The sequence below is a fragment of the Panthera tigris genome, chromosome B1, assembly GCF_018350195.1.
Source record: "Panthera tigris isolate Pti1 chromosome B1, P.tigris_Pti1_mat1.1, whole genome shotgun sequence".
Lineage (NCBI taxonomy): Eukaryota > Metazoa > Chordata > Mammalia > Carnivora > Felidae > Panthera > Panthera tigris.
The window spans coordinates 16,191,123-16,211,512 of record NC_056663.1 but is presented as its reverse complement, the minus strand read 5'-3'; the positions used below and the strand labels follow the sequence as shown (position 1 = coordinate 16,211,512).

General features: G+C 41.1%; 2 protein-coding genes across 18 annotated transcripts in view; one reads left to right on the top strand and one right to left on the bottom strand.

Moving 5' to 3' along the window:
• Nucleotides 1-11,187, top strand: part of LOC102951368 (LRP2 binding protein) — a 39,040-nt gene extending 27,853 nt beyond the window's left edge. For all 9 annotated transcript variants that reach the window (XM_042982988.1, XM_042982995.1, XM_042982993.1 and 6 more), the window contains 6 exons: nt 183-406; nt 2,040-2,214; nt 4,835-4,948; nt 8,901-9,137; nt 9,282-9,358; nt 9,849-11,187. In XM_042982988.1, the coding sequence (XP_042838922.1) occupies nt 183-406; nt 2,040-2,214; nt 4,835-4,900 (465 nt within the window). In that variant the 3' untranslated portion in view covers nt 4,901-4,948; nt 8,901-9,137; nt 9,282-9,358; nt 9,849-11,187. The remainder of the gene's footprint in view (nt 1-182; nt 407-2,039; nt 2,215-4,834; nt 4,949-8,900; nt 9,138-9,281; nt 9,359-9,848) is intronic.
• SNX25 (sorting nexin 25) overlaps nt 6,149-20,390 on the bottom strand; it is a 134,075-nt gene continuing 119,833 nt past the window's right edge. For 3 of the 9 annotated variants that reach the window (XR_006216506.1, XR_006216505.1, XR_006216504.1), the window contains 10 exons: nt 19,954-20,118; nt 17,233-17,350; nt 13,225-13,291; nt 9,869-10,050; nt 9,246-9,346; nt 8,459-8,717; nt 7,475-7,625; nt 7,241-7,389; nt 6,937-7,069; nt 6,169-6,349 (listed from right to left, as the gene is read on the bottom strand). Coding sequence is in view for 2 of the 9 variants with exons in the window: in XM_042982981.1 (XP_042838915.1) it covers nt 8,637-8,717; nt 9,246-9,346; nt 9,869-10,050; nt 13,225-13,291; nt 17,233-17,350; nt 19,954-20,118 (714 nt within the window). In the remaining 7 variants the exon portion in view is untranslated. Of the gene's footprint in view, nt 6,350-6,936; nt 7,070-7,240; nt 7,390-7,474; nt 7,626-8,120; nt 8,718-9,245; nt 9,347-9,868; nt 10,051-13,224; nt 13,292-14,202; nt 14,279-17,232; nt 17,351-19,953; nt 20,119-20,390 lie in introns of those variants that run through there. The other 6 variants (XR_006216501.1, XR_006216502.1, XR_006216500.1 and 3 more) reach the window with 6 other exon arrangements.

The following is a 20,390-nucleotide window of genomic DNA, read 5'->3' as shown; positions in this document are numbered from 1 at the left end:
CTAACCTCTCTTTTGGATATGTGAAACTGGCGCTCACCTGAAACACACACAAGGTGCTAAAACTGTTTCCTAGAGATAAGTTATGCACACTATCTCATAATTAGAGATTTTTTCTTTCTTTCCGGTATTCCCTTATGATTTTGCCTGGTGGGTAACAAAGATGAAATTGTGCTTTTTCTTAGGCATTTTATTGGCATTCCGAAGCGTGTGGCAATGGAAATCTGGAGTCCCAGGGTGCACTTGGGCTGATGTATTTTTACGGACAAGGCATCCGCCAGGACCCTGAAGCTGCCTTGCAGTGCTTAAGGGAAGCGGCAGAACGTGGAAACGTCTATGCTCAAGGGAATCTCGTGGAGTATTACTATAAGATGAAATTTTTTACTAAGTGTGCTACATTTTCCAAAAGGTAAATAAGCTGGATAAAAGTATTTCCAAAACCTCCTCCCAGATGTTCTATGCCAGGTCTGTTCAATAGAACTTGCTACAATATTGGAAATGACGGCTAGCGAGCACTTGAAATGTGGCAAGTGCAACTGACGACTCACCTGTTACATTTCATTAGATTTTGGAATAGTCTAATTCTGTGCTATCAGTCTTCAGGATTTCAGTGTTATTCACTCTATGTACCAGCTGATGACCTTAATCACGTTTGACTTTTGGGGGCATGAATTTCCTTTTTTATAAAGAAGAAAATACTTCCATAGGATTACTAACATAGTGTATATAAAGTACTTAACATAGCTTAGCCCATCAGAAATGCTTATTAAATATGTTTTAATTTCTTCATAGACTCTTCAGCCACATGTTCTATGACTGCACAATTACAAGATAGCTTGATAAAGATTGTAAAATGAGAATGGTTAAGAGATGCCAATATTAACACCTTATAAAATATATGGAGATTCTCTTCTCTGAGCCCATGTACTTTCCCCACATTTATTTACTCATAAAGTACAAAAGCAATATACCAGGAAAAACAGACGTGGATGTCCCCTAGAGAGGCTGTAAGGCCATGCTGATGTATTTCCCTCCCAATAATGCCTGACAGAGCCCCTGGGACCCCCTCTTCCCTCACCCAGTGTGGGGCAGTCATCCACAATGTTGCCTGAAGGACTTGGTTCCACCCTCTGCCCAACATCATGGCTCCCAGGGAGCAGGTCACTTACAAGTGTGGTCCCTAAAGTCCCTAAAGTCTAAGTGCCCATCTGGTTAAAACCAAGACTTTAAAATCTGTCAAACTTTCCATTACTGTCCACATCCCTATTCCTCATAATATCACAGGTGACATGAGGTTAAGTAGATCCCATTTTCACACAACCCTCTAGACTTGTGTCAGGGTTATGAAGGAGGACTTTTTTTGCCCACTTTTTAACAAAGATAGATGTGTAAGTTTCTTGATATGTTTTCTGATCCTATGTGACTGAAGTCCAAATTTAAGGTCAATGTTTGAATAAATGATTCAAAGAAATAGAAAATGCTTTTTCCCCATTGTTTAAATCTGCAAGGTGTTATTAAGTTTAAAATATTATTATTATGAGGTACCTGGGTGGCTCAGTCGGTTAAGCATCCAACTTCGGCTCAGGTCATGATCTCACAGTTTGTGGGTTCGAGCCCCGCGTCGGGCCCTGTGCTGACAGCTCAGAGCCTGGAGCCTGCTTCGGATTCTGTGTCTCCCTCTCTCTTTGCCCCTCCCCCACTCACACTGTCTCTCCCTCAAAAATAAATATTAAAATAAATTTTTTTTAATATTATTACTATAAGGAAATAAACTTTTGTGTTTTCTAGTGGTTATTAAGCCTGACTGACAAATATGATTATAGAGAAGCTGGGAAGGAAACCCTTTGTTAGCTCCTCTTCCCTTGGTTTTAACTGGCAGTTTTATTTACCCTTCACCACAAAACAAATACCACAAACAACTTAGTTCTCAAACAGGTGGAAATAGGGAAGTTACTTTGGGCACCACTTCTGAACATGCGATTTGTAAAAATGTAAACTAGAACTCATGTCCTTTTTAACTTCACAATTAAATGTCGCCACAGGATTGCTGACTACGATGAAGTTCATGACATCCCTACGATAGCCCGGGTCACGGACTGTCTCCCGGAATTCATCACCAGAGGCATGGCCATGGCATCTTTCTACCACGCCCGATGTCTTCATCTTGGCTTGGGGGTCACAAAGGATGAAGCGACAGCGAAACACTACTATTCTAAAGTAAGGAAGCCTGAGCACAAACAACATTGACTCAAATAGAAATTTCTGAGTTTTTAGTTAAGACTTGAACATCTTTATGGATTAGTATTTTTCTTAATTATTGCACAGATAATCTGTCTAGGAGAGGTTGTCAGACACGTGGATTATTTGCAGACAGTTCTGCCAGATTCCTATTAGCATAATTAAACTCAGATGATAAAAGTTCCATTTTGATGCAAATTATTCTCTCTCACTCTGCCACCCTCTGGAGCCTAAGGGCCAGCACCAAGACCTTATAGCCAGAGTATTCATGCCTCCTTCTAACCAGAAGTATGAACCTATTCTCATTCTAGTACCTTAATGAAATAGAATAAACTTAAAAAAAAAAAAAAAAAACCTGAGAGAGAGAGAGAGCGAGCAAGCATGCAAGCAGGGGAGGGGCAGAAAGAGAGGGAGAGAGAGAATCCCAAGCTGAGAGTACAGAGCCTGACGCAGGGCTCGAACTCACGAACTATGAGATCATGACCTGAGCCAAAACCAAGAGTTGGACACTTAACCAACTGAGCCACCCAGGCACTCTGAAATCTAGTTTTTAAAATTTTTTCTTTATGCATGACATCAACCACACTTTCTGCACACTACCCAAACTCAATCATGAGTTTGAGGTGATCAGTTGAAGTAAGACTTTCCTTGTTTTAATCCATTTGGATTAGCTCCCAAATAGATTTCACCTCTAAAATCAAGCAACTTAGAAAGTGGGAAGGGAGTGAGAAAGGGGGGAAATCATCATGAACAGTACCTGCAAGTAAAGTTTTAAAAAAATAAACACACACACACACACACACACAACTGCATGTCTTAGGTCGATGACATCCATGAAGTCCAAAGTAGAATTATACCTTATTAAAACTTATAAAGCAATTCATGGGGTGCACAAATTGTTTAGCTGGAGCAGGTGAACAAGGCAAGGAACAATTTTCCGAGTCCTCTGCCTGAATCTGACCATTTAACAGCAGTGGTTCTCAACCTTCTCTGCATATTAAAATCACCTGGGTATTTTTAACAAATTCCAAAGCCCAAGTCTTATTTCAGAACAATTAAATCATGTTCTCTGAGAGTGCAACCCAAGTGTATTTGCTGAAAGCTCTCCCGAGGACTCCAATGTTCAGGCAACTTTTGGAACCCCTAAATTAATTTGTTTGAAATTGAAATTTCCACAGCATTAAGCCCATATCAACACATAAATATAGGAACACAGCACACAAATTCAACTGAGATATTTACCATTGCACCATTCTGTTAGTGTGAAAAATCGTTGTCTTCAACTTTTTACAAAATCTAAATGTTCTCTGTATTATACTGATTTCCAAACGAAGTCAATTTCAAATTCTGTGTTATCCTTCATGTCTTTTCCAAATAAACAGAAGCAGAGAAAACTCTGGGTCAACAAAATCCTGAAATGTGGTATATGTTCATCCTAAATAAAACACCGAAACAAACAGACTGCAACCTTAAAAGTGTTTTTCCCAAGATGGGAGAAAATATCCCCCGTATTCAATTTTGGCCATTGTCTTTTACAGGAGATGCTTTTAACAAGGGAGAAGATTCCAAAGCAGTAGGCCAGTGAAGGGTCTGGAATCCTGTCCCATGAGCATAAATTGAGTATTTTATTTAGAAACAAAAGGACCGGAGTCCAGACAGTCGTCTTCAGCAGACTGAAAGGCTGTCCTACAGAAAAGGAACAGCAGGGAGGGGAGCAGAATGATAGCCAATGGCAGTGTGTTAGGCAGGGGGAAAAGATAAGGCCCTGGCTGGTGTGGAGACAGGGGGCCTACAGTCAGGAGACCCACACTTGCTCTCAGCTCTGCCACCGACAGGATGGTGACTGCCAACCACCTTGCCCCCCAGGATCTCCATGAAACCGGCTTTACATATTCTCCTAGGACCTTTACTGCTTCTAATGCATATGGAAGGAAACTTAAGCTGAGTACAAAGCAGGATCTTCTAATACAACTGTTTGGGAAATAAACAAAAACAAAAGGTTTCCTATAAGATGGTGACTTAGTAACCAAGCAACTAGTGAGCAATCTAGTGAGCAACCGTCATGGGTCCTGAAGGGAAACTGTCATGGGTACTGAAGGGACACTTACTGCATGGAGTGCGGTCTGGATGAGATGATGATCGTGGATGTCTCTTCCAGATTCCTGACGTTCTATGTAGTTATATGCACTGTTACTTAACGCTATTTATCATAACAAAATGTTACTTCAAAGTACGATTCTCATAGATGCTATTCATATAATAAGATAATAGCGAGTTTGAGGCCAAACGTTAATGCTTTCCATGTTACTTATTTTAATAATTCCTACCATTAAATTCCCTTTATTCTTGGCACTGATAAAATTTTCTCTTTCAAGTGCCAATAGCATGGTAATTTTCAGGGTGATCTGTTTTGCAGAGGCTAATTTGAACTTCCTTAATCAAGAAATCAAAACAGAAATGAATCTTAAGAAATTACCTTAAAATCATTGTACTTCTTAAAAAAAAAAAAAAACTTTTTAAAAGGAAGAAAAAAAGAAAGACCCAACAATTCAAAATGTATCTAAATGTAACTGACTCTTTCTCTCTCTCTGATTTTAAGGCATGCCGTCTGAACCCTGCATTGGCAGATGAACTTCACTGTTTACTTATACATCAAAGAATTTAGATCATAATGCATTTCAACAAAGACCATCAACCCTGGCACCGTAGAACGGTGTGTGTTTTTATAGTCGCTACGCTGTTTGGTTATTTTCTGCATCCCAAGTTACAATATCCTGGGTATTCTGATGACATGTTACCTTTGTTCTTACATCTGTAATTTTATAACTCAAAACCTTAGGTATAGGATCTAATTGCTAAATGAGTCCTTAAAGATCCAGCTCTTTGCCTACAGACTGGCCTAGATCATATCAAATAGAGAAAAACACTCCCTAAAGAAAATTATCTTTTTTTTTTTAATACAGAGTGTCTAAAAGACTTAGTGCAGTCTTAGCTTTAATAACTTCAAAAGTATAAATGCTACAAACTTATAAAAAAAACACTGAAAGCTTAACTCTTTAAAATTTCTTTGACCCTCACTTAGTTTTGTGAATTTTGGATTATTAATTTTAATTTGTTGTTTTCCATTAAAAATTTTTAAATTTAAGGGGCACGTGGGTGGCTCAGTCAGTTAAGCATCTGACTTCAGCTCAGGTCATGATCTCGCGGTTTGTGAGTTTGAGCCCCGCATCAAGCTCTGTGCTGACAGCTCAGAGCCTGGAGCCTGCTTCAGATTGTGTCTCCCTCTCTCTGACCCTCCCCTGCTTGCATGCGCTCTCTCTCTCTCTCTCTCTCTCTCACAAATAAACATTAAAAAATCTTTAAGATTCATAAAACTATTAAAAAGAATTTAAAGAAACTTTCAAATAATGTTCTTTAATTGTGTAGCATTTATACTTCCAAAGCAATTAAAGCTAAGACTGTACTAAGTCTTTTGGGACATCTTGTCTTCTTAAAAAAAATTCTTTTAAATAGTTGGCTAATTTATTATAAACTTCAAAAAAAGTAGGTTTAAGAAACTGCTTAGAATCTTCCCTTAAAGATCTTAATGAATAAGACAACTGCTATATTCCCGATAAGATAATCAGTTAAGAGAGATGTTTCTTTGTGCTTAGACTCATCTGCTAGATTAAAAAAACCTTACGATTCATTTCAAAGCAAAGTAAAATGTGAAAAAAATTTCAAATCATCTCTCAATATAAGAACTGAATCTAAATATGTTAAAATTTTTAATTAGGCTTTCCTTGCATTAATGAGGTCCATAAAGATAAAAGTTGATAATACAAATAATAGGATCCACATGGAGAAGACTGTGTAGCAATACATGTCTGAAACAGATACACTGAAAACAACGTCTTAAAGATACCTTATCAACACCTTCCTGTAAGCATACACTGATGTGGCTTTATTTTATAAATCACTACCATCCTTTCCGAAAGTGGGTTTAAACAGGATCTCATCTTAGTACAATTAATCCGTAGGCATCAGGCACTAAAGAAGTATGTATGGTAGAAAAGTACTTGCTCTTGTCTCATGTTCCCCTTTGTCTATGTTACTTGTACTTCATTTTGCCACTCTATAAAAAGGAAAGCAATTTCAACAGACTTAGGTCTGTGAGATGCCCTCAACGATCACATACTTCTCTCTTAAATCTCTTAAGACGGATAAACTTAAACCATTCCTGAAAACTAATCCTTTTCTTTTAAATTCTCTACCGAAGACTCCCTCATTTCCTCCAGGAACGTGACTCAATACATCAAACCCTTTGTGAGATTTCACACTACCTAGCTTACATCTCTTCTACCATATAAGCCCACTCGCTCTGCTCCTAATACCATCCATACATGATATTCCTTCAACCATCGGAAGATCTAAATCCCCAACCAGTATTCTTTTCTCCACACTTAATCCAGTCCCTTAAGCCTGTAAGAATCCTGAAAGTGGAATGTGATAAGGCAGTGCTTGTTGGTTTTAACGGCCCACTTGATAGATAAGCGAATCTTCCTTCATCCCAGAGACCACTTTTTTGACTGCCATTAAAACACAGGTCTGAGAAATCCCCAGTGTAGGAATTTGACACGCGTCATATGTGGTAATATGCTACGCTTAAGTGTCTTCAGTAAATCCGACACAGAATTCAAAATTTCAGTTTACTGTAGTTACCATAAAGGGGGTACTTCTGGCACACACGAGCCCTTGCAAACTACCACTGCTGCAGACCGTGGCACACACCTTGACCTGTGAGTGGAGTCTCACTCTTTAACTCACGTTGAGTTGAGGCTTCCAGGTCATTCATCTTAAAACAAAAAACAAAACAAAACTTCTAAGATTCCTTATAGCTGATGGCTCATGACGAAGTTGAAATTTACCTTCAAGAAAGATTGAGGAGTCAAAAATAGTTATTTTTCTCACTTGCAGTGGACACTTGTAACTGCTATGGTTTAATTACACACAAGGTGGACATTACCAGTAACTGTGTTACGATGACATCCTGAGGCTCGGTGATTTCATTTGCTTCTCTTATCTGAATGTGTCTTTTCTACATCCCTGTGAAGGAGAATTCTTACTCATACAAACAGCCAACTTTGGTTTTTTTCTCAAGGGTCAAATATCATCCTGGTTTGAAAAAAAAAGGATCAAAGAGCCGTGACTAAAAGAATCCCAAAGATAAAATTTGGTGTACTAATTTTTAATCGTTTACCTTTTAGAACTTGTGTTTCATATCGAGAACTTGGCAGGTATGATCTAGTAATGCCACAATCAGTACCACTTGAGTATAGATACAGTAGTTTTCTTTCATGGATTTCAAACTGAATTTTTGCCCATTATTTTGCTTTCAATGTTCCTGGGGGCTACAGAGAGGCAAGTGTTTTATTATCACTGCATGATAGATGGTGAATGTTTATTAAGTGACTTGTTCATGGCCCCACTATTGATAACAAAACACCCATACCCTGGATCTCACCTAACGCCCCATGAGTCCACAAGACCTGATGATATAATCGAGTCCCCAAAGTCCCTTAAGTCCCTTCCCACCTGTGTTTCCCTATCTCATTCCTGCCCACCCTTCAAAGCCCGGCTCCTATCTCACTCTCCCGAACACATCATTTCAAGCACTAATTTGGCTCTTCTCGTTCACACTAAAAATCAGATTTTTTCACATATTCATTCTGTGTCTGGAGGAAGGCAGCCAACTGTATACTTCCTTGGAGAAATCCTTAGGTGCACAATGGTTTTGTCAAACAAAACAAAAAAATTCCTCGATAAATATTTGAACTGCCTGATGTATTTTAAGCTCAGTTTTTTGAGACGTAAGCACCTTAAATATCATAGAGCTCTGTGATTCATTTTTATATTTTATTGCTTCAAATGCTTCAAACTATGGGAAATCTTTGGTAAAAATAAAGACAAAAAAATTTTCACAAGAACTTTACACAAAGCATTGCACAACAATGTTCTTCAATATACATGAAATAATAGAGGAATGTTCAGAGTCCTCAGTGAGGAAAGTAACTGTACAGTATTCCTAGTTCTTCATTTTAAAACAAAACAGTTTTCATAAATATTTAAAATATTTCCTAAGTTCTTATCACATATTAACATCTGTATTTCAATCAGTGTGTTGAACTTAACTTATATTATTATTAAAATAAAAATAATTAACAGAAGTGTGTTTTTCTGTTACCTGTGACAGCATCAAGTTCTCCCTCCCCAACCGATTCCGCTCACTTCCCACGAAACTAGAGGGAGGTAACTAACATAAAAATCAATATGGTTCTCAATCAAGCCCTCTGCGGAAAAGAGGAAAATATTTCATGTCTATTGTTACACAGACATTTCTCTGGTGCTTGGTTTGTGCGGTCTCAGACTTGGCCAGCTTTCAGCTGATCTAAATGACTTCTCAGCTCAGGACACAGCTCAATTAGCAGCAACTCCATCAGCACCTAAACCAAGAAAGAGGAAAAAAAAAAAAGTAGAAAAACGTGGGGTTTATTCTCTCAGGGTGCACGCCTATGTCTAAGAGAAAAGTCTAATTTTAGGTCTCAGATGATTCTCCACGAACCACTCACTCTCAAATGAATGGAACTCATATAAACTCCATTTAATATCAGATTGATTCATTTCAGGGTCTCCTTGCCATGTCGCACCATCAACAGTATTTCATATTTAACATTATAATCAGACGACTTGGAAACAGTCTGCTTTGCTGAAGTACGAAAACTAAGCAGTCACACAAAAAGGCGACGCGCATCTGGTCTGAGAGAAGGACGGACTGCGCGCTGGAGGCACGGGTTTTCCCTTTTCTTTTACCAAACTGAACAACTGAACAGTCAGATGACAATGAAGCACAGTACATAACTGGGGTGAGAGTTCTAAGTAACAAGAACGATTAAGTATGCAACCCCCACATGTGAACAGAAATGTAAAACTGAATTACCAGTAAATCCTCTGGTTGCCTTTCAATTACTCACATATAACAGATGCTTATTGGCTCTTGTTTCCTGCAGTGCGTTGAAGATTTTTATTATACCATGCCGGGCATTCTGCTGTCCAACGAGGCTCTGAAGCGTATCTGAAAAATCAGGTTTACATTCTGTGCTACTACTGACAAAAAGTTTACAATCCACGCATATTCAGTGAAGGAGACAGTACACGGTGTACCCGCAACAAATAAAGGCACTGGGGCGGGAGGGACATGAACGATCAGTTCTCTCAAATGTTTAAAGAGAAAATAAGTCTATTTAGAAGTTTTCGACATCAGGCATTTATACAAATTACAATCTGAATACACTGCTACCCAATTAAAAAGTAACCTCTCTAAACAGTGTTACTCCGGCAGGATTTTTAAAGCACAAAACTTGTTATCTGTTCTAAAACATTTTTCTAATTAAAGAAAGCATTACAACCACTACTGTTCTCATTAACATTCTCAGTATAATTTCTCAGCAAGGGACAAGTTTTAAGAGAAAAAAAACTGATTATTTTTTTTTTCAACGTAAATAATGTTTTCTGAGAGATATAAATGAAAAATGCCTTAATAAAGTTAGTTCCCTTTGTGTCTCTGTACGTTTCAGGATCAGAACCTAGGCCTCACCTGGAATGTTCTCAAGCAGCTTCTGCTGTGCTCTCTGTTTTGTTTCCTGACTTTGTTCTTTGCTTCTGATTGTGGTTGGAGGCGCCAATTTCCCATGTGGCCAAAAAGCATCCCGGAAAACGTTGATGTAGTAAACCAACATTTGCTCACTGAAAATCCAGTTCACGGTGTCCCGGATTTGTCTTTTAAGAGAAAAACGTTTCTTGGATGACGTTTTGAAAAATGTTATCCTCTGTTCTCGCAAGGCATTTATCAGTGGGTAGGTTAAGATACAGCCTGATCTACACGTTTGATGAATAAACTAGGAATTGAATTTTTAAACTCTGGCTCTGAAAGATATTTTTTATTTTGGTGGTGCTAGGTAACCATTCATCTCTCGAGCTCACATGTCCATCAGTGCTGAGCTCTCCAAACGTTTGCCACACAGTACCTGCAATCTGTAAGGACAAGAACTAAGAGGAAACGGATTTGTTTGAAGCTGGCAACTACCCTGTGCACAGTGCTTCACACACCAATTTCTCCAGGAAGTGGTATAAACTGAAAACGTGCATTCATTTGAAGACTGTTCAAAGTGGTGTGGAAAACTTTCCTGAGCTCCTGGAGTCTTGGGGAGGAACCTAGCTATTTTCGCTGTCTCTTGTGTCGCCCTGGCAGATCCTGCTGGGCCGAGTGCTCTGACCCAGCGTAAGCATTTCGCGTGCTCACGAGGCGAGAAGAAAAAAAGATACCACCTTTCACCCTAAAGTGAAGGACTCCAGAAAGATAAACTGCTATCTAGTGTATTTCACATTTCCCTGGGAATGAAGGTTGGGCAGGCATTTGACTTGCACAGTTAACAAATAAATGGCTTTCAGCCGGTTCTCCAGGTCTTCCACGCAACCCTGTTTCATTAGTCATTAGAAAAATTCTACCCCGTGACAGGATTTCTACTGTCGAGAGACAAGTAACACAGTTCAAAGACCCCAAGAGAGGTTGGAGGGTGAAAAGGAGGAAAGAATCGTCTTGACGATGCCAGGAAGACCTGAAATTTCAAACTCAGTTCATGAATTACAATAAATCAAAAAGCCTTTAAAGAATCTGACTTCCCAACCTGATTTTTAGAGGGGCAATGTAAGGCTTTCAGAAACAGTATCTGAAATAGATGTTTCAAGCCTCATACTTTGCATAGTTATCAGCTACCACTGTGGTCTAAACTCTGCTCTGAGTTAAAACTGGGTTAATTCTGTTTATAACTGCATGTCTCCTAAGATACTTCCCTATGCTGCCTAGGAACTGGGCAATTCATATCTAGACCAAATAAAAGAATTGTATTAATTTAATGGGACTTCTGCTTTTTTTTTTTTTTTAATTTTTTTTTTTTAACGTTTATTTATTTTTGAGACAGAGAGAGACAGAGCATGAACGGGGGAGGGTCACAGAGAGAAGGAGACAGAATCTGAAACAGGCTCCAGGCTCTGAGCTGTCAGCACAGAGCCCGACGCAGGGCTCGAACCCACGGACCGTGAGATCATGACCCGAGCCGAAGTCGGACGCTTAACTGACTGAGCCACCCAGGTGCACCAAATGGGACTTCTGCTTTAAGAGAGAACCTGCCAACCTGCCTGCCTGCCTAAGAAAAATCTACGTAAAAACGCAGACACCTTCCGCCGCCCCCCTACCCAGTCTTGTTTTGAGTTACTCACTGGCACCACATGAAGAAAATTTCACTTTGCAACTCAAAATTAGGTAAGTGACTCTTACCAAAGGCCATCACCTATGTATTTTCTATCAATTTAAGTCTGACTCTCAATTAGCCAAAACCAAAGGAAGCTTTTGAATCAATCCTGGTGTGTGAAATTATAGTTGGGACAAGGCACGAGGCACATACTGTGCTGCTGCTTCATTTTGTGATGTGTTCTCTCTGCTAAAGGCAAAAATAGCAAAGGGCCAGGTGCTCCATCATTTCTCTGCCTGATAAAAAGCCCACTGAAATGAACGGCCTGAAAACTCTCTACATGACACCTCTCCTCCAAGCCCCATAAAAAGAACTGCCAATGGATTCACCACACACAGACCGCCACTGCTCATTTATAATTAAGAGCCAATATCATAAATAGGAGCAAGGAAAGTGTGCATGATTTGCTGAAATTGAAAAGGAAAATAAATTAGCACGTCTGGAGTACTGGGAAATACAGGGCCATTTTGGAATTTTCTTTATCCAAAGCCCATCTATGTAACAGTTAAGAGGTTTGCCTTAGATTGAAATGGTAAGTTAAACAGGCCATCTTTCTGACGAAAACAAAAGCCTATGATACTAAGTCAACTAAATATGCCACTAATACCATTTGTTAAAAAATCTGACAAGTAAATTTTGCTTCTGACCACAAGGAAAGTATATTCTATTTGGGAATGAATAAAAAGATAACTTGCTCTTTACTGTTTCCCTTAAAAACGTATAAGATTTACCTGATAACCATGTGTACAAAGTCACTATGATGGTTTTAACAGCTCATCTTTCACTAGGGAAAATCTGGTAATTTCATCTTAAAATATTTTGCTGTACAAAAAAACTGACTTTCCCCCCTTATCTTTTAGCAAGTAATTCACATTTTTATTGTACAGGAAGTCATAAGAGTACTGGATATAGAGTTAAACTCTCATGTGTATGGATAATGTACCATTGCTTAGAATATACACATGGCTTACAATGGTGGTATACATCCACATATCTCAATGGATGGGTATTAAGATATGAACTAATAAAAGCAATTACCACTTTAATGTTACCCCAACTGGGGGGGGGGGGGGAACCACATATGGTTTGCATTTCCCTCCAAATAAATACCTGCCAGATGATGTTTATTGCACTTTCATTTTGACTTAGAGTCTAAGCCTTAAAGTGATTCCCATAATGCAACATAAAAACACTATACCCAAGATACTCAAACTGGTCATCATGATCAAAAGAGAACTTTACAGAATGGAACTTTTAGGGTTTTAGGGTTTTTTTGTTTTTTTAATTTAATTTTTTTTTTTTTTAACTAATCTCTACACCCAACATGGGGCTTGAACTCACAACCCTGAGATCAAGAGTCACACGCTCCACCCACTGAGCAGCCAGGTGCCCCTACAGAACAGAATTTCCTGACCCTGTCAGCCAGAATGCTGAAGCTAGCTCAAGCTTTTATCATCTAGTTCACCATGCATCCTGTGGGAGAAATTGTTTCCCTATCCAATCTTAGAACCCTAATGGAAACAAAATGAGAAAATATAATACCTTAAGCTAGAGAGATCCCCGGCTACTATATCACAAGGTAATTTGATTTTTAAGGCAAAGAGTAAGGCATTAATTCAAACATTCATTTCATGAAACTCACTTGTTGATGGTTCTTCCAAAAGTGACCTGAACGAGAGCAATTAATGTTCTTCTCACCCATTTAAACACTAAAATAGAAATGAGGAGAAAAGAATTTATCACAGTATATCACAATTATGACATTTTCGGAGCTGCACAAAGCATAAATCTTACCATTTGACTCAATCTGAGTTCTGACACCAAGTAATGACTAGGATATCTGCAGAATTTGGGTCCAGGTTAGCAAACTGCTGTCAAAAAAAACTTCTTCTAAGCCTTCATTTTCCACATAGTAACCGATGAGATGAAACCTAAGAGTTTTTATAGCTTTTCAATGCCTAAACAACAGCTGAGCCAGCGAATGGAAACAATTCTACTTCACTCTACTCTACTTCACCATGTCCCCAGGCTACTTACACGTCTGTTTTCCACCAGCAGACACTGCAAAGCCTATTTTAGGTTTCTGTCTGGCTTGTTGAACCCAATTTTCTAACACACTGCTCTGAATGAGAAATATCTGTGATCAAATGTTGACGAATATTTTGAAATATGAATGAGCTGATGGGCCTAACTTCCCTTTTGGATAGCCGTTTGTAGATCACTCCATACTTTTATGTATTTTATGCCCTTGGGAGAAAGGTGAACTGTCAAGAGCTGGGACCCCGAGTGAGCGTGACTTTGGCGCACTCCTGTGCCACTTCCCAGAGCAGCTGGGCACAAATCACCTTCTCTGAGCCTCAGTTTCCTCATCTGTTCAAGGACATGTGTTTTGCTTTACAAATCTTGTTGATATCTTACACGAGTGCTGTAAAAGTTTCGACAGACCTAAACTTTAATTACCAACATGAAGACACATTTTTAAAGGTACAGAATATGAATATAAACCAGAAGAAGGCAAAGAAATGCTGGGAGGATGTTTTAGGTCTGCAAATTGGAATCTAAACCAAATTTTCCATGTATATAAATTCACATCCATTCACTGAAATGTTTAGTTACTCACACATAAGCAAATGAGAAATTCAGGCCTGGCTCTTAGAGTTCAGGGCTCCTGCCCCAGTAGGAAAACCTAAAAGGGACTAAATCCACAAACACCTCTGTACGAGACAAACCACCCAAACAAAATCAACAATCAACACAGACTTGGCCCTAGACTTTTAGAACATTCCAAAGTCATTTCTAACTTTTTAAATGGATCTAAGTACCCAGCTAAAGTAGTGTTGTTAACCTGTCAAGTAAGAGTCAAGTCTTCGAATCAGAACTATGCTTCAAAGGTGCCTTAAATTTTTTATGGAATTCAGAGCACTCTGATAGCACGCAGACTCGTTCATTTTAGGCTGGGAGCAGCACGTCTGCCGGTGCTGATAACCTCACTCTGGCTTTCCAGAGCAGAAGAGATGCAGAAGAGACGCAGCTCATACTGTCATGGAAACTGGTCTGGATCACCCCAGAAGAACCAAATGGCACTTGGAGATCTTGGAAGGCAGGAGGTTTATTTTACACCGGTGGGCTCAGAGGAGATCATTCTCCGGAGGTCTGAGCCCAGAGTGTCAACAGAGGGGACAATTTATAGTCTGTTACTTCCGCATTCCTCATTAGTAGTAGTTTGGTACATGAGGCAAGCAGGGCGGGAAGAAGAACCTGGAAGGGGAGTCTTAGGGCAGGGGCTGGAATTTCCTTCTCAGTACTGTCGTCAGCCATCTTATAACGGATTTTTCTCTCTCAATATGCAGAGGGTCTGAGGACACAGGCAGCTCTAAGAATGCCTGACGGCCAAGCGACAGTTCTACATTTTTTAAAAGGCTGTATCACTGATCCCCTTTTGTACGCTTAACTAGAGCAGGAACCAAAAATGTCTTTGGTACAAATTCTCTCCCAGCACTGATATGCCTTTACTCCCTTCTTCCAATCCTCTCCCGGTCCCCATTCCCCATACTGCACAGGAATCAGCCCTATTCTTCCTTCCAAGGACTCATCTGTTCAGACACATAAGCAGCTGCAGCAACACTGGCATTTTGCTGATGGCAAATATATCACATCTCATTATAAATGATGTTCTATTTATTCCCCTCTGAAATGTCACTAGCAAAACCAAATATGCTTCTAAGCAGGCATGTGGTAGAGGAAATCCAAGCTGCAAAGACAAGACTGGGCCCTACTCCCATCCATCATGTCTCTGGATCCCTTTGTTTCACAAAGAGCACGCTGACCAAAGGCTACAATGGTGCTTCCTCATTCTTATCAACTCCGTGGGAAATGGGGAAGACTCACGATTTAATGAGCCAGATTTCACTGACGAAGAGTCAGATTTTGGGTGGAGAACTAGTTTTTCCTGCCTATGCTGTACCTAGTTAAACATCAATATATATCTTAGAGCCTCTAAAACATAGAACAGGGATAGATAGCTTTTTCATCTGAAAGGATCTTTGGTATTTGGATGATATCCTATCACAGATTACTTCTTCATTTAACCATCCGCCATTTCTAAAGTTTAGCCTAGTTCCAAATTTCCATTATTGAAATTATGCTAAAATGAACATCCTTACGTATAAATCTCTGCCTGCAGTTTAGAACTGGGTCTAGGGCTTAATGCGAATTACATTTTTGGAACCCCTGCGGTGTAAGTTCACCGAAGAAAGAAGCTACATCTGATATACTTTTCTTTCTCCTTACAGAGTGATCTCTAAAACATATGCTCCCAAAGCGTTTGCTGATTGTTTTAGCTCTGGCTTATTAATGACTAAAATAATTAATTCTGGCACTTAAAATTTTCTTGCCTGTGCATCCATCCAGGCATTTTATTGATCACTGACTATGGATGAGGCATCACAGTAGATGGTGAGGACTAAGACACATAAAACATGTTCAAACTTGCAATAGTACTAGAAGTTTTTTCATCTGCTAATAATCCTTTAAGTGATCTATTAAGGGATATACAAATAAGAAGGGAAGCCCAGCTCCATTTCCTATACAGGACCAACTCCCAGCCCATACTCTTTACCCCAAGGGAAAAGCTGCTAATCTGGGTAGACAGCACAAGACAGTCACAGGACAACATATTACTGGCTGGTGGCATTACGAGGCCTTACCAACGCTTACTCCTCACATGGGTTTCCTCTTGTAGGTGGTCGGCTGTGACTTCAGGTACCTGTCCTATCTCTAGCTAGTCCTGAGGCTCTCGCTACACGGAGCACACTGATCTCAGGGTTCAGAGTGTTGGGGACTGTGGAAGGTGAGCGTGGGCAGAGGGACCTATTCAGGACTCAAGACTCAGCCACCTAGTACAGTTTGACCTTTTATCCAAGTAATACTCTGGGGGAGAAGCACCTGTGTGGGTCTTAACACGAATACTTTGATTCTGTTTTTGCCCTTGTTTCTGCCAAGTACATCTCCCTCAGGTACCGCTAGGGTGACATTTCTCAACCTTGGCGCTCTTTTGGACAGGACAGCTCTTTGTTGCGGGCGGTGCCCCGGGCCCTGGAGGGGGTTTGGTGGCATCCCTGGCCTCTCTCCACAAGATGCCAGGAGCACAATCCCCCAGGTTGTAACAACCAAAAGTGTTTCCAGGTATCACCAAATGTCCCCTGAGGGACAAAATTCCCCCACCCTTCCACTGATAACCACTTTTCAACAGGGACAGAGGTAGCTGAAAGGCAGGCCTGAGGCATTTCCTGTGTCCCTCACCAGAGTACAACCTCACAGCACCAAAACCTTACCTTTATCAACAGGGCTCCTTCCCTGACTATGCACAATTATAAAGCAATGAGGCTATGCTAAACCACGTAAAAAAGAAATTCAAAGCATTCTATCTGTATTCAGAGGAACACGGTAGAGGGTAACTCAGGACCCAAAGTTCCCCAAGTACAGAGGTTGTGGCCTCGGGTTCTCCCACAGTATCTGGTTGGCTGGTAAATGTGTTTGCTGATGAGTGAATGGATATAGATACAAATGTGATTCGGGAATAAAGGGGTATTATGAGGGTATGGGTGGGTGTGGGTGTGTGACCACTTAAATAAATCACAAAGAGGCTTACTTCCTCGAAGTTCAAAGATCTCCCCAATCAACATGAAACATGGCTCAGCCAAGGCATCTTTCCTCCCATCCACATCATCACCATAATCTGACAGGTCACTGTCCTCCTCTGTCTCCTCCTGGGGGTACAGAAAGGTCAGAAGAAGTCACTTATCCAAGAAAGTTGTTAGAGTTGTTCTTTTCTTTCACATGTGAATTCCAACCTATGGGCTCACATTTCAACCTTAAACACTCATTTGACTTTCCTACATACAGAAATCTATGCATTCTCAACGCGGGGCAAAATGTGTATCTAACCCCAGGGAAAAGCTTGATGTTAAAGGCTTACTCAAGGTTTAAAATAATTTTGAAAAACTTCTATCACTGTATTAGTAAGGAGTGAATTAGTAGATAACAAAATAGTTTTCTAACCATTTTGAGTTTCAAAAGTAAGCCTTTTTAACTTAAAAGTCATGATTTTAAATTCGCTGTTAAAATGTTTTTTTAAATTCCCTGTTTTTTTTAAATGTCTTTTTTTTTTTAATGTTTATTTTATTTTTTGAAAGAGAGAGAGAGAGAGAGAGAGAGAGAGAGAGAGAGAGAAAGCAGGAGAGGGGCAGAGAGAGAGGGCGACACAGAATCTGAAGCAGGCTCCAGGCTCTGAGCTGTCAGCACAGAGCCCGACGTGGGCTCGAACTCACAAACTGCAAGATCATGACCTGAGCCAAAGTCAGACGCTTAACCGACTGAGCCACCCAGGCTCCCCAGTAATGTCATCATTTTAAAGCTCTGACTCAAGCTCTCATTCTGCACTTCAGTCAGTCTCATTTTCTGATCTGTGTATCAGCAAGTTTCAGCTCAAAACTCATTATTTGCCAGGTACCAGGCTACTGCAAATAGGGGTGATGTGGATCCAGACTTTCGGCGGCCCACAGCGATCTGGGGAGACTGACAAATATACGTGCAGCTGTTTCTACACAGAGGGCGAAGTGCTGTCACAGAAGCACAAACACGGGCAGTGGAAGGAGAGCTGAGCATCATTCTGATGTCTGCAGAGGCAACAGCTGAAGCTGTGAACCACACAGAGGGCTAGTAACAGCACTGTGGGGGACAGGCGGGGCGGGGGAAAGGACTGAGAAGTCAGAGGCAGGAGGAGTTTCCAAAACGTCACAGCAACATCAAATACTGCAGAAGAGGGGGGAAGAAGGTGAAAACAGAGAGGAAGCCGCTGGATCGGGCTGTGGGCACTCACTCTTGGAGATAATCTCATAGTGACTGAGCCATAAGGTAAACTCCAAGAGGTTCAGGAATAAATGGGAGGTCATGGAGGAAAGCTAACCGACCACAGGAAGACATGACATACATGGCTCCGAGGGGCAGAGGTGGGAGAGAGGCTTGGGGGGTGAGCAGGTTTACACAGAGACCCGAGCACCGGTGTGGATATGCTCTGTGGGGTGTCCAGATTTCTCTCGGCTCAGAATGCAGTAAAGTAGCATGCTCCTATCCATCATCCGCGCCTTCTGTCCGAACTCGTTAAACCAATCCTGGTGAAGAGGCAGTAGCATTTGGCGATGAACGCCAAGGAAGTAATGAATGTCTCCATAAGGAGACACCGAATTTCAGCAATGGTCTTGAGCAATTTGCTGAAGAGCCAAAGATGGGGCTTCAGTGTCCTAAACATAGCTGGAAGCTGGCTCTGCAGGGAAGCCTGAGCTCTAGAATACAAGATCGTTGGGGTGCCTGGGTGGCTCAGTCGGCTGGGAGTGACTTCAGTTCAGGTCATGATCTCATAGCTCGTGGGTTTGAGCCCCGCGTCAGGCTTTGTGCTGACAGCCCAGAGCCTGGAGCCTGTTTCGGATTCCGTGTCTCCCTCTCTCTCTGCCCCTCCCCTGTTCACGCTCTCTGTCTCGAGAATAAATAAACACTAAAAAAAAAAAAAATTTAGAATACAAGATCGCAAATGTCTGCAGCCTCTCTCTATTCACTTCTTTACCCATGAATGTCACTCCTAGACTCATCTTCCTTCAGAATATTCCATGACCTTCCATTCCCTGAAAATAAGTTCTGACCACCTCAGCTTGGCATGACCTTGCCCCCCGCCCCTTCAGCTTTTTGCCTAATATTCCATTAATTAGCTCCCTCCAGACGCCCTCCTCTCTAGTCCCATGACCTACTGACTGTCCCTCTCATACCGGCCTCCCCATAATGACGACCCACATCTCCAGGGATGGCTGGTCCACCACTTTTACAGGGGCTCCCATACAACTTCCCATCTACATTTCGCCTACCGATCTTGTTATTACTCTTTTCTGTATCATAAGTCTTGCAAGTGGCTTATAGGGGAGCACAAGCAGGTGTCCCCAAAGTATGACAGCCATAATAACTGAAAATGGATGTACCTGCTCCCCGACGCCCCACCAGTAGCATGCTTTCAACAAATATCTGGTACTTAAAACAGCCTTCAAAAAGATGTGCCTAAGTCTGCAAGAATGGCACAACTGGGGTGCACGTGTGGCTCAGTCAGTTGAACATCCGACTCCCGATTTCGGCTCAGGTCATGATCTCACGGTCCTGAGATAGAGCCTTGGGTCCGGCTCCGCAATGAACGTGGAGGCTGCTTGGGATTCTCTGTCTCTCCCTCTCTCCCTGCCCCTCCCCCACTTTCTCTGTCTCTGTCTCTCTCTGTTTCTCTCTCAAAATAAACAAACATTTTTTTAAAAAATGGCACCTTTCAACAGCTTACCTCTTGATGTGAGAAGAAGTCGCGAGGAAGTCTTTCCAAAAATGAGGATAATGAAAAAGTGGATTTTTTCCCCTGCACATCAATAACCTTGAGGTAGTCAGGAGAAGGGCTCAAAAAGGCATAAAGTGCTTCACTCTGACACAGTCTTTCATCTGAAAGCAGATTCTGCGGAGGAAAGAGGGTGGGTTACTCCCAGGGAGGACTACACCTAAACTGCTGGAAACCAGCACAGATACAGGCGAGCGAGGCACAAAGGACTGCGCTGGGGATTTACCTCCCCGATTCTGAACCCCAAACCGCTTCCCTCTCCTGCTGAAACAGAACATCTGAGATTAATTGCAGTGATCTCAACCCTCTCCTGGGAAACCGGAGCACCCTAATCATCCTGCTCGTGGGGGATGCGGCGTGGACAACAGAACGCACTCGGTTTGCACCAC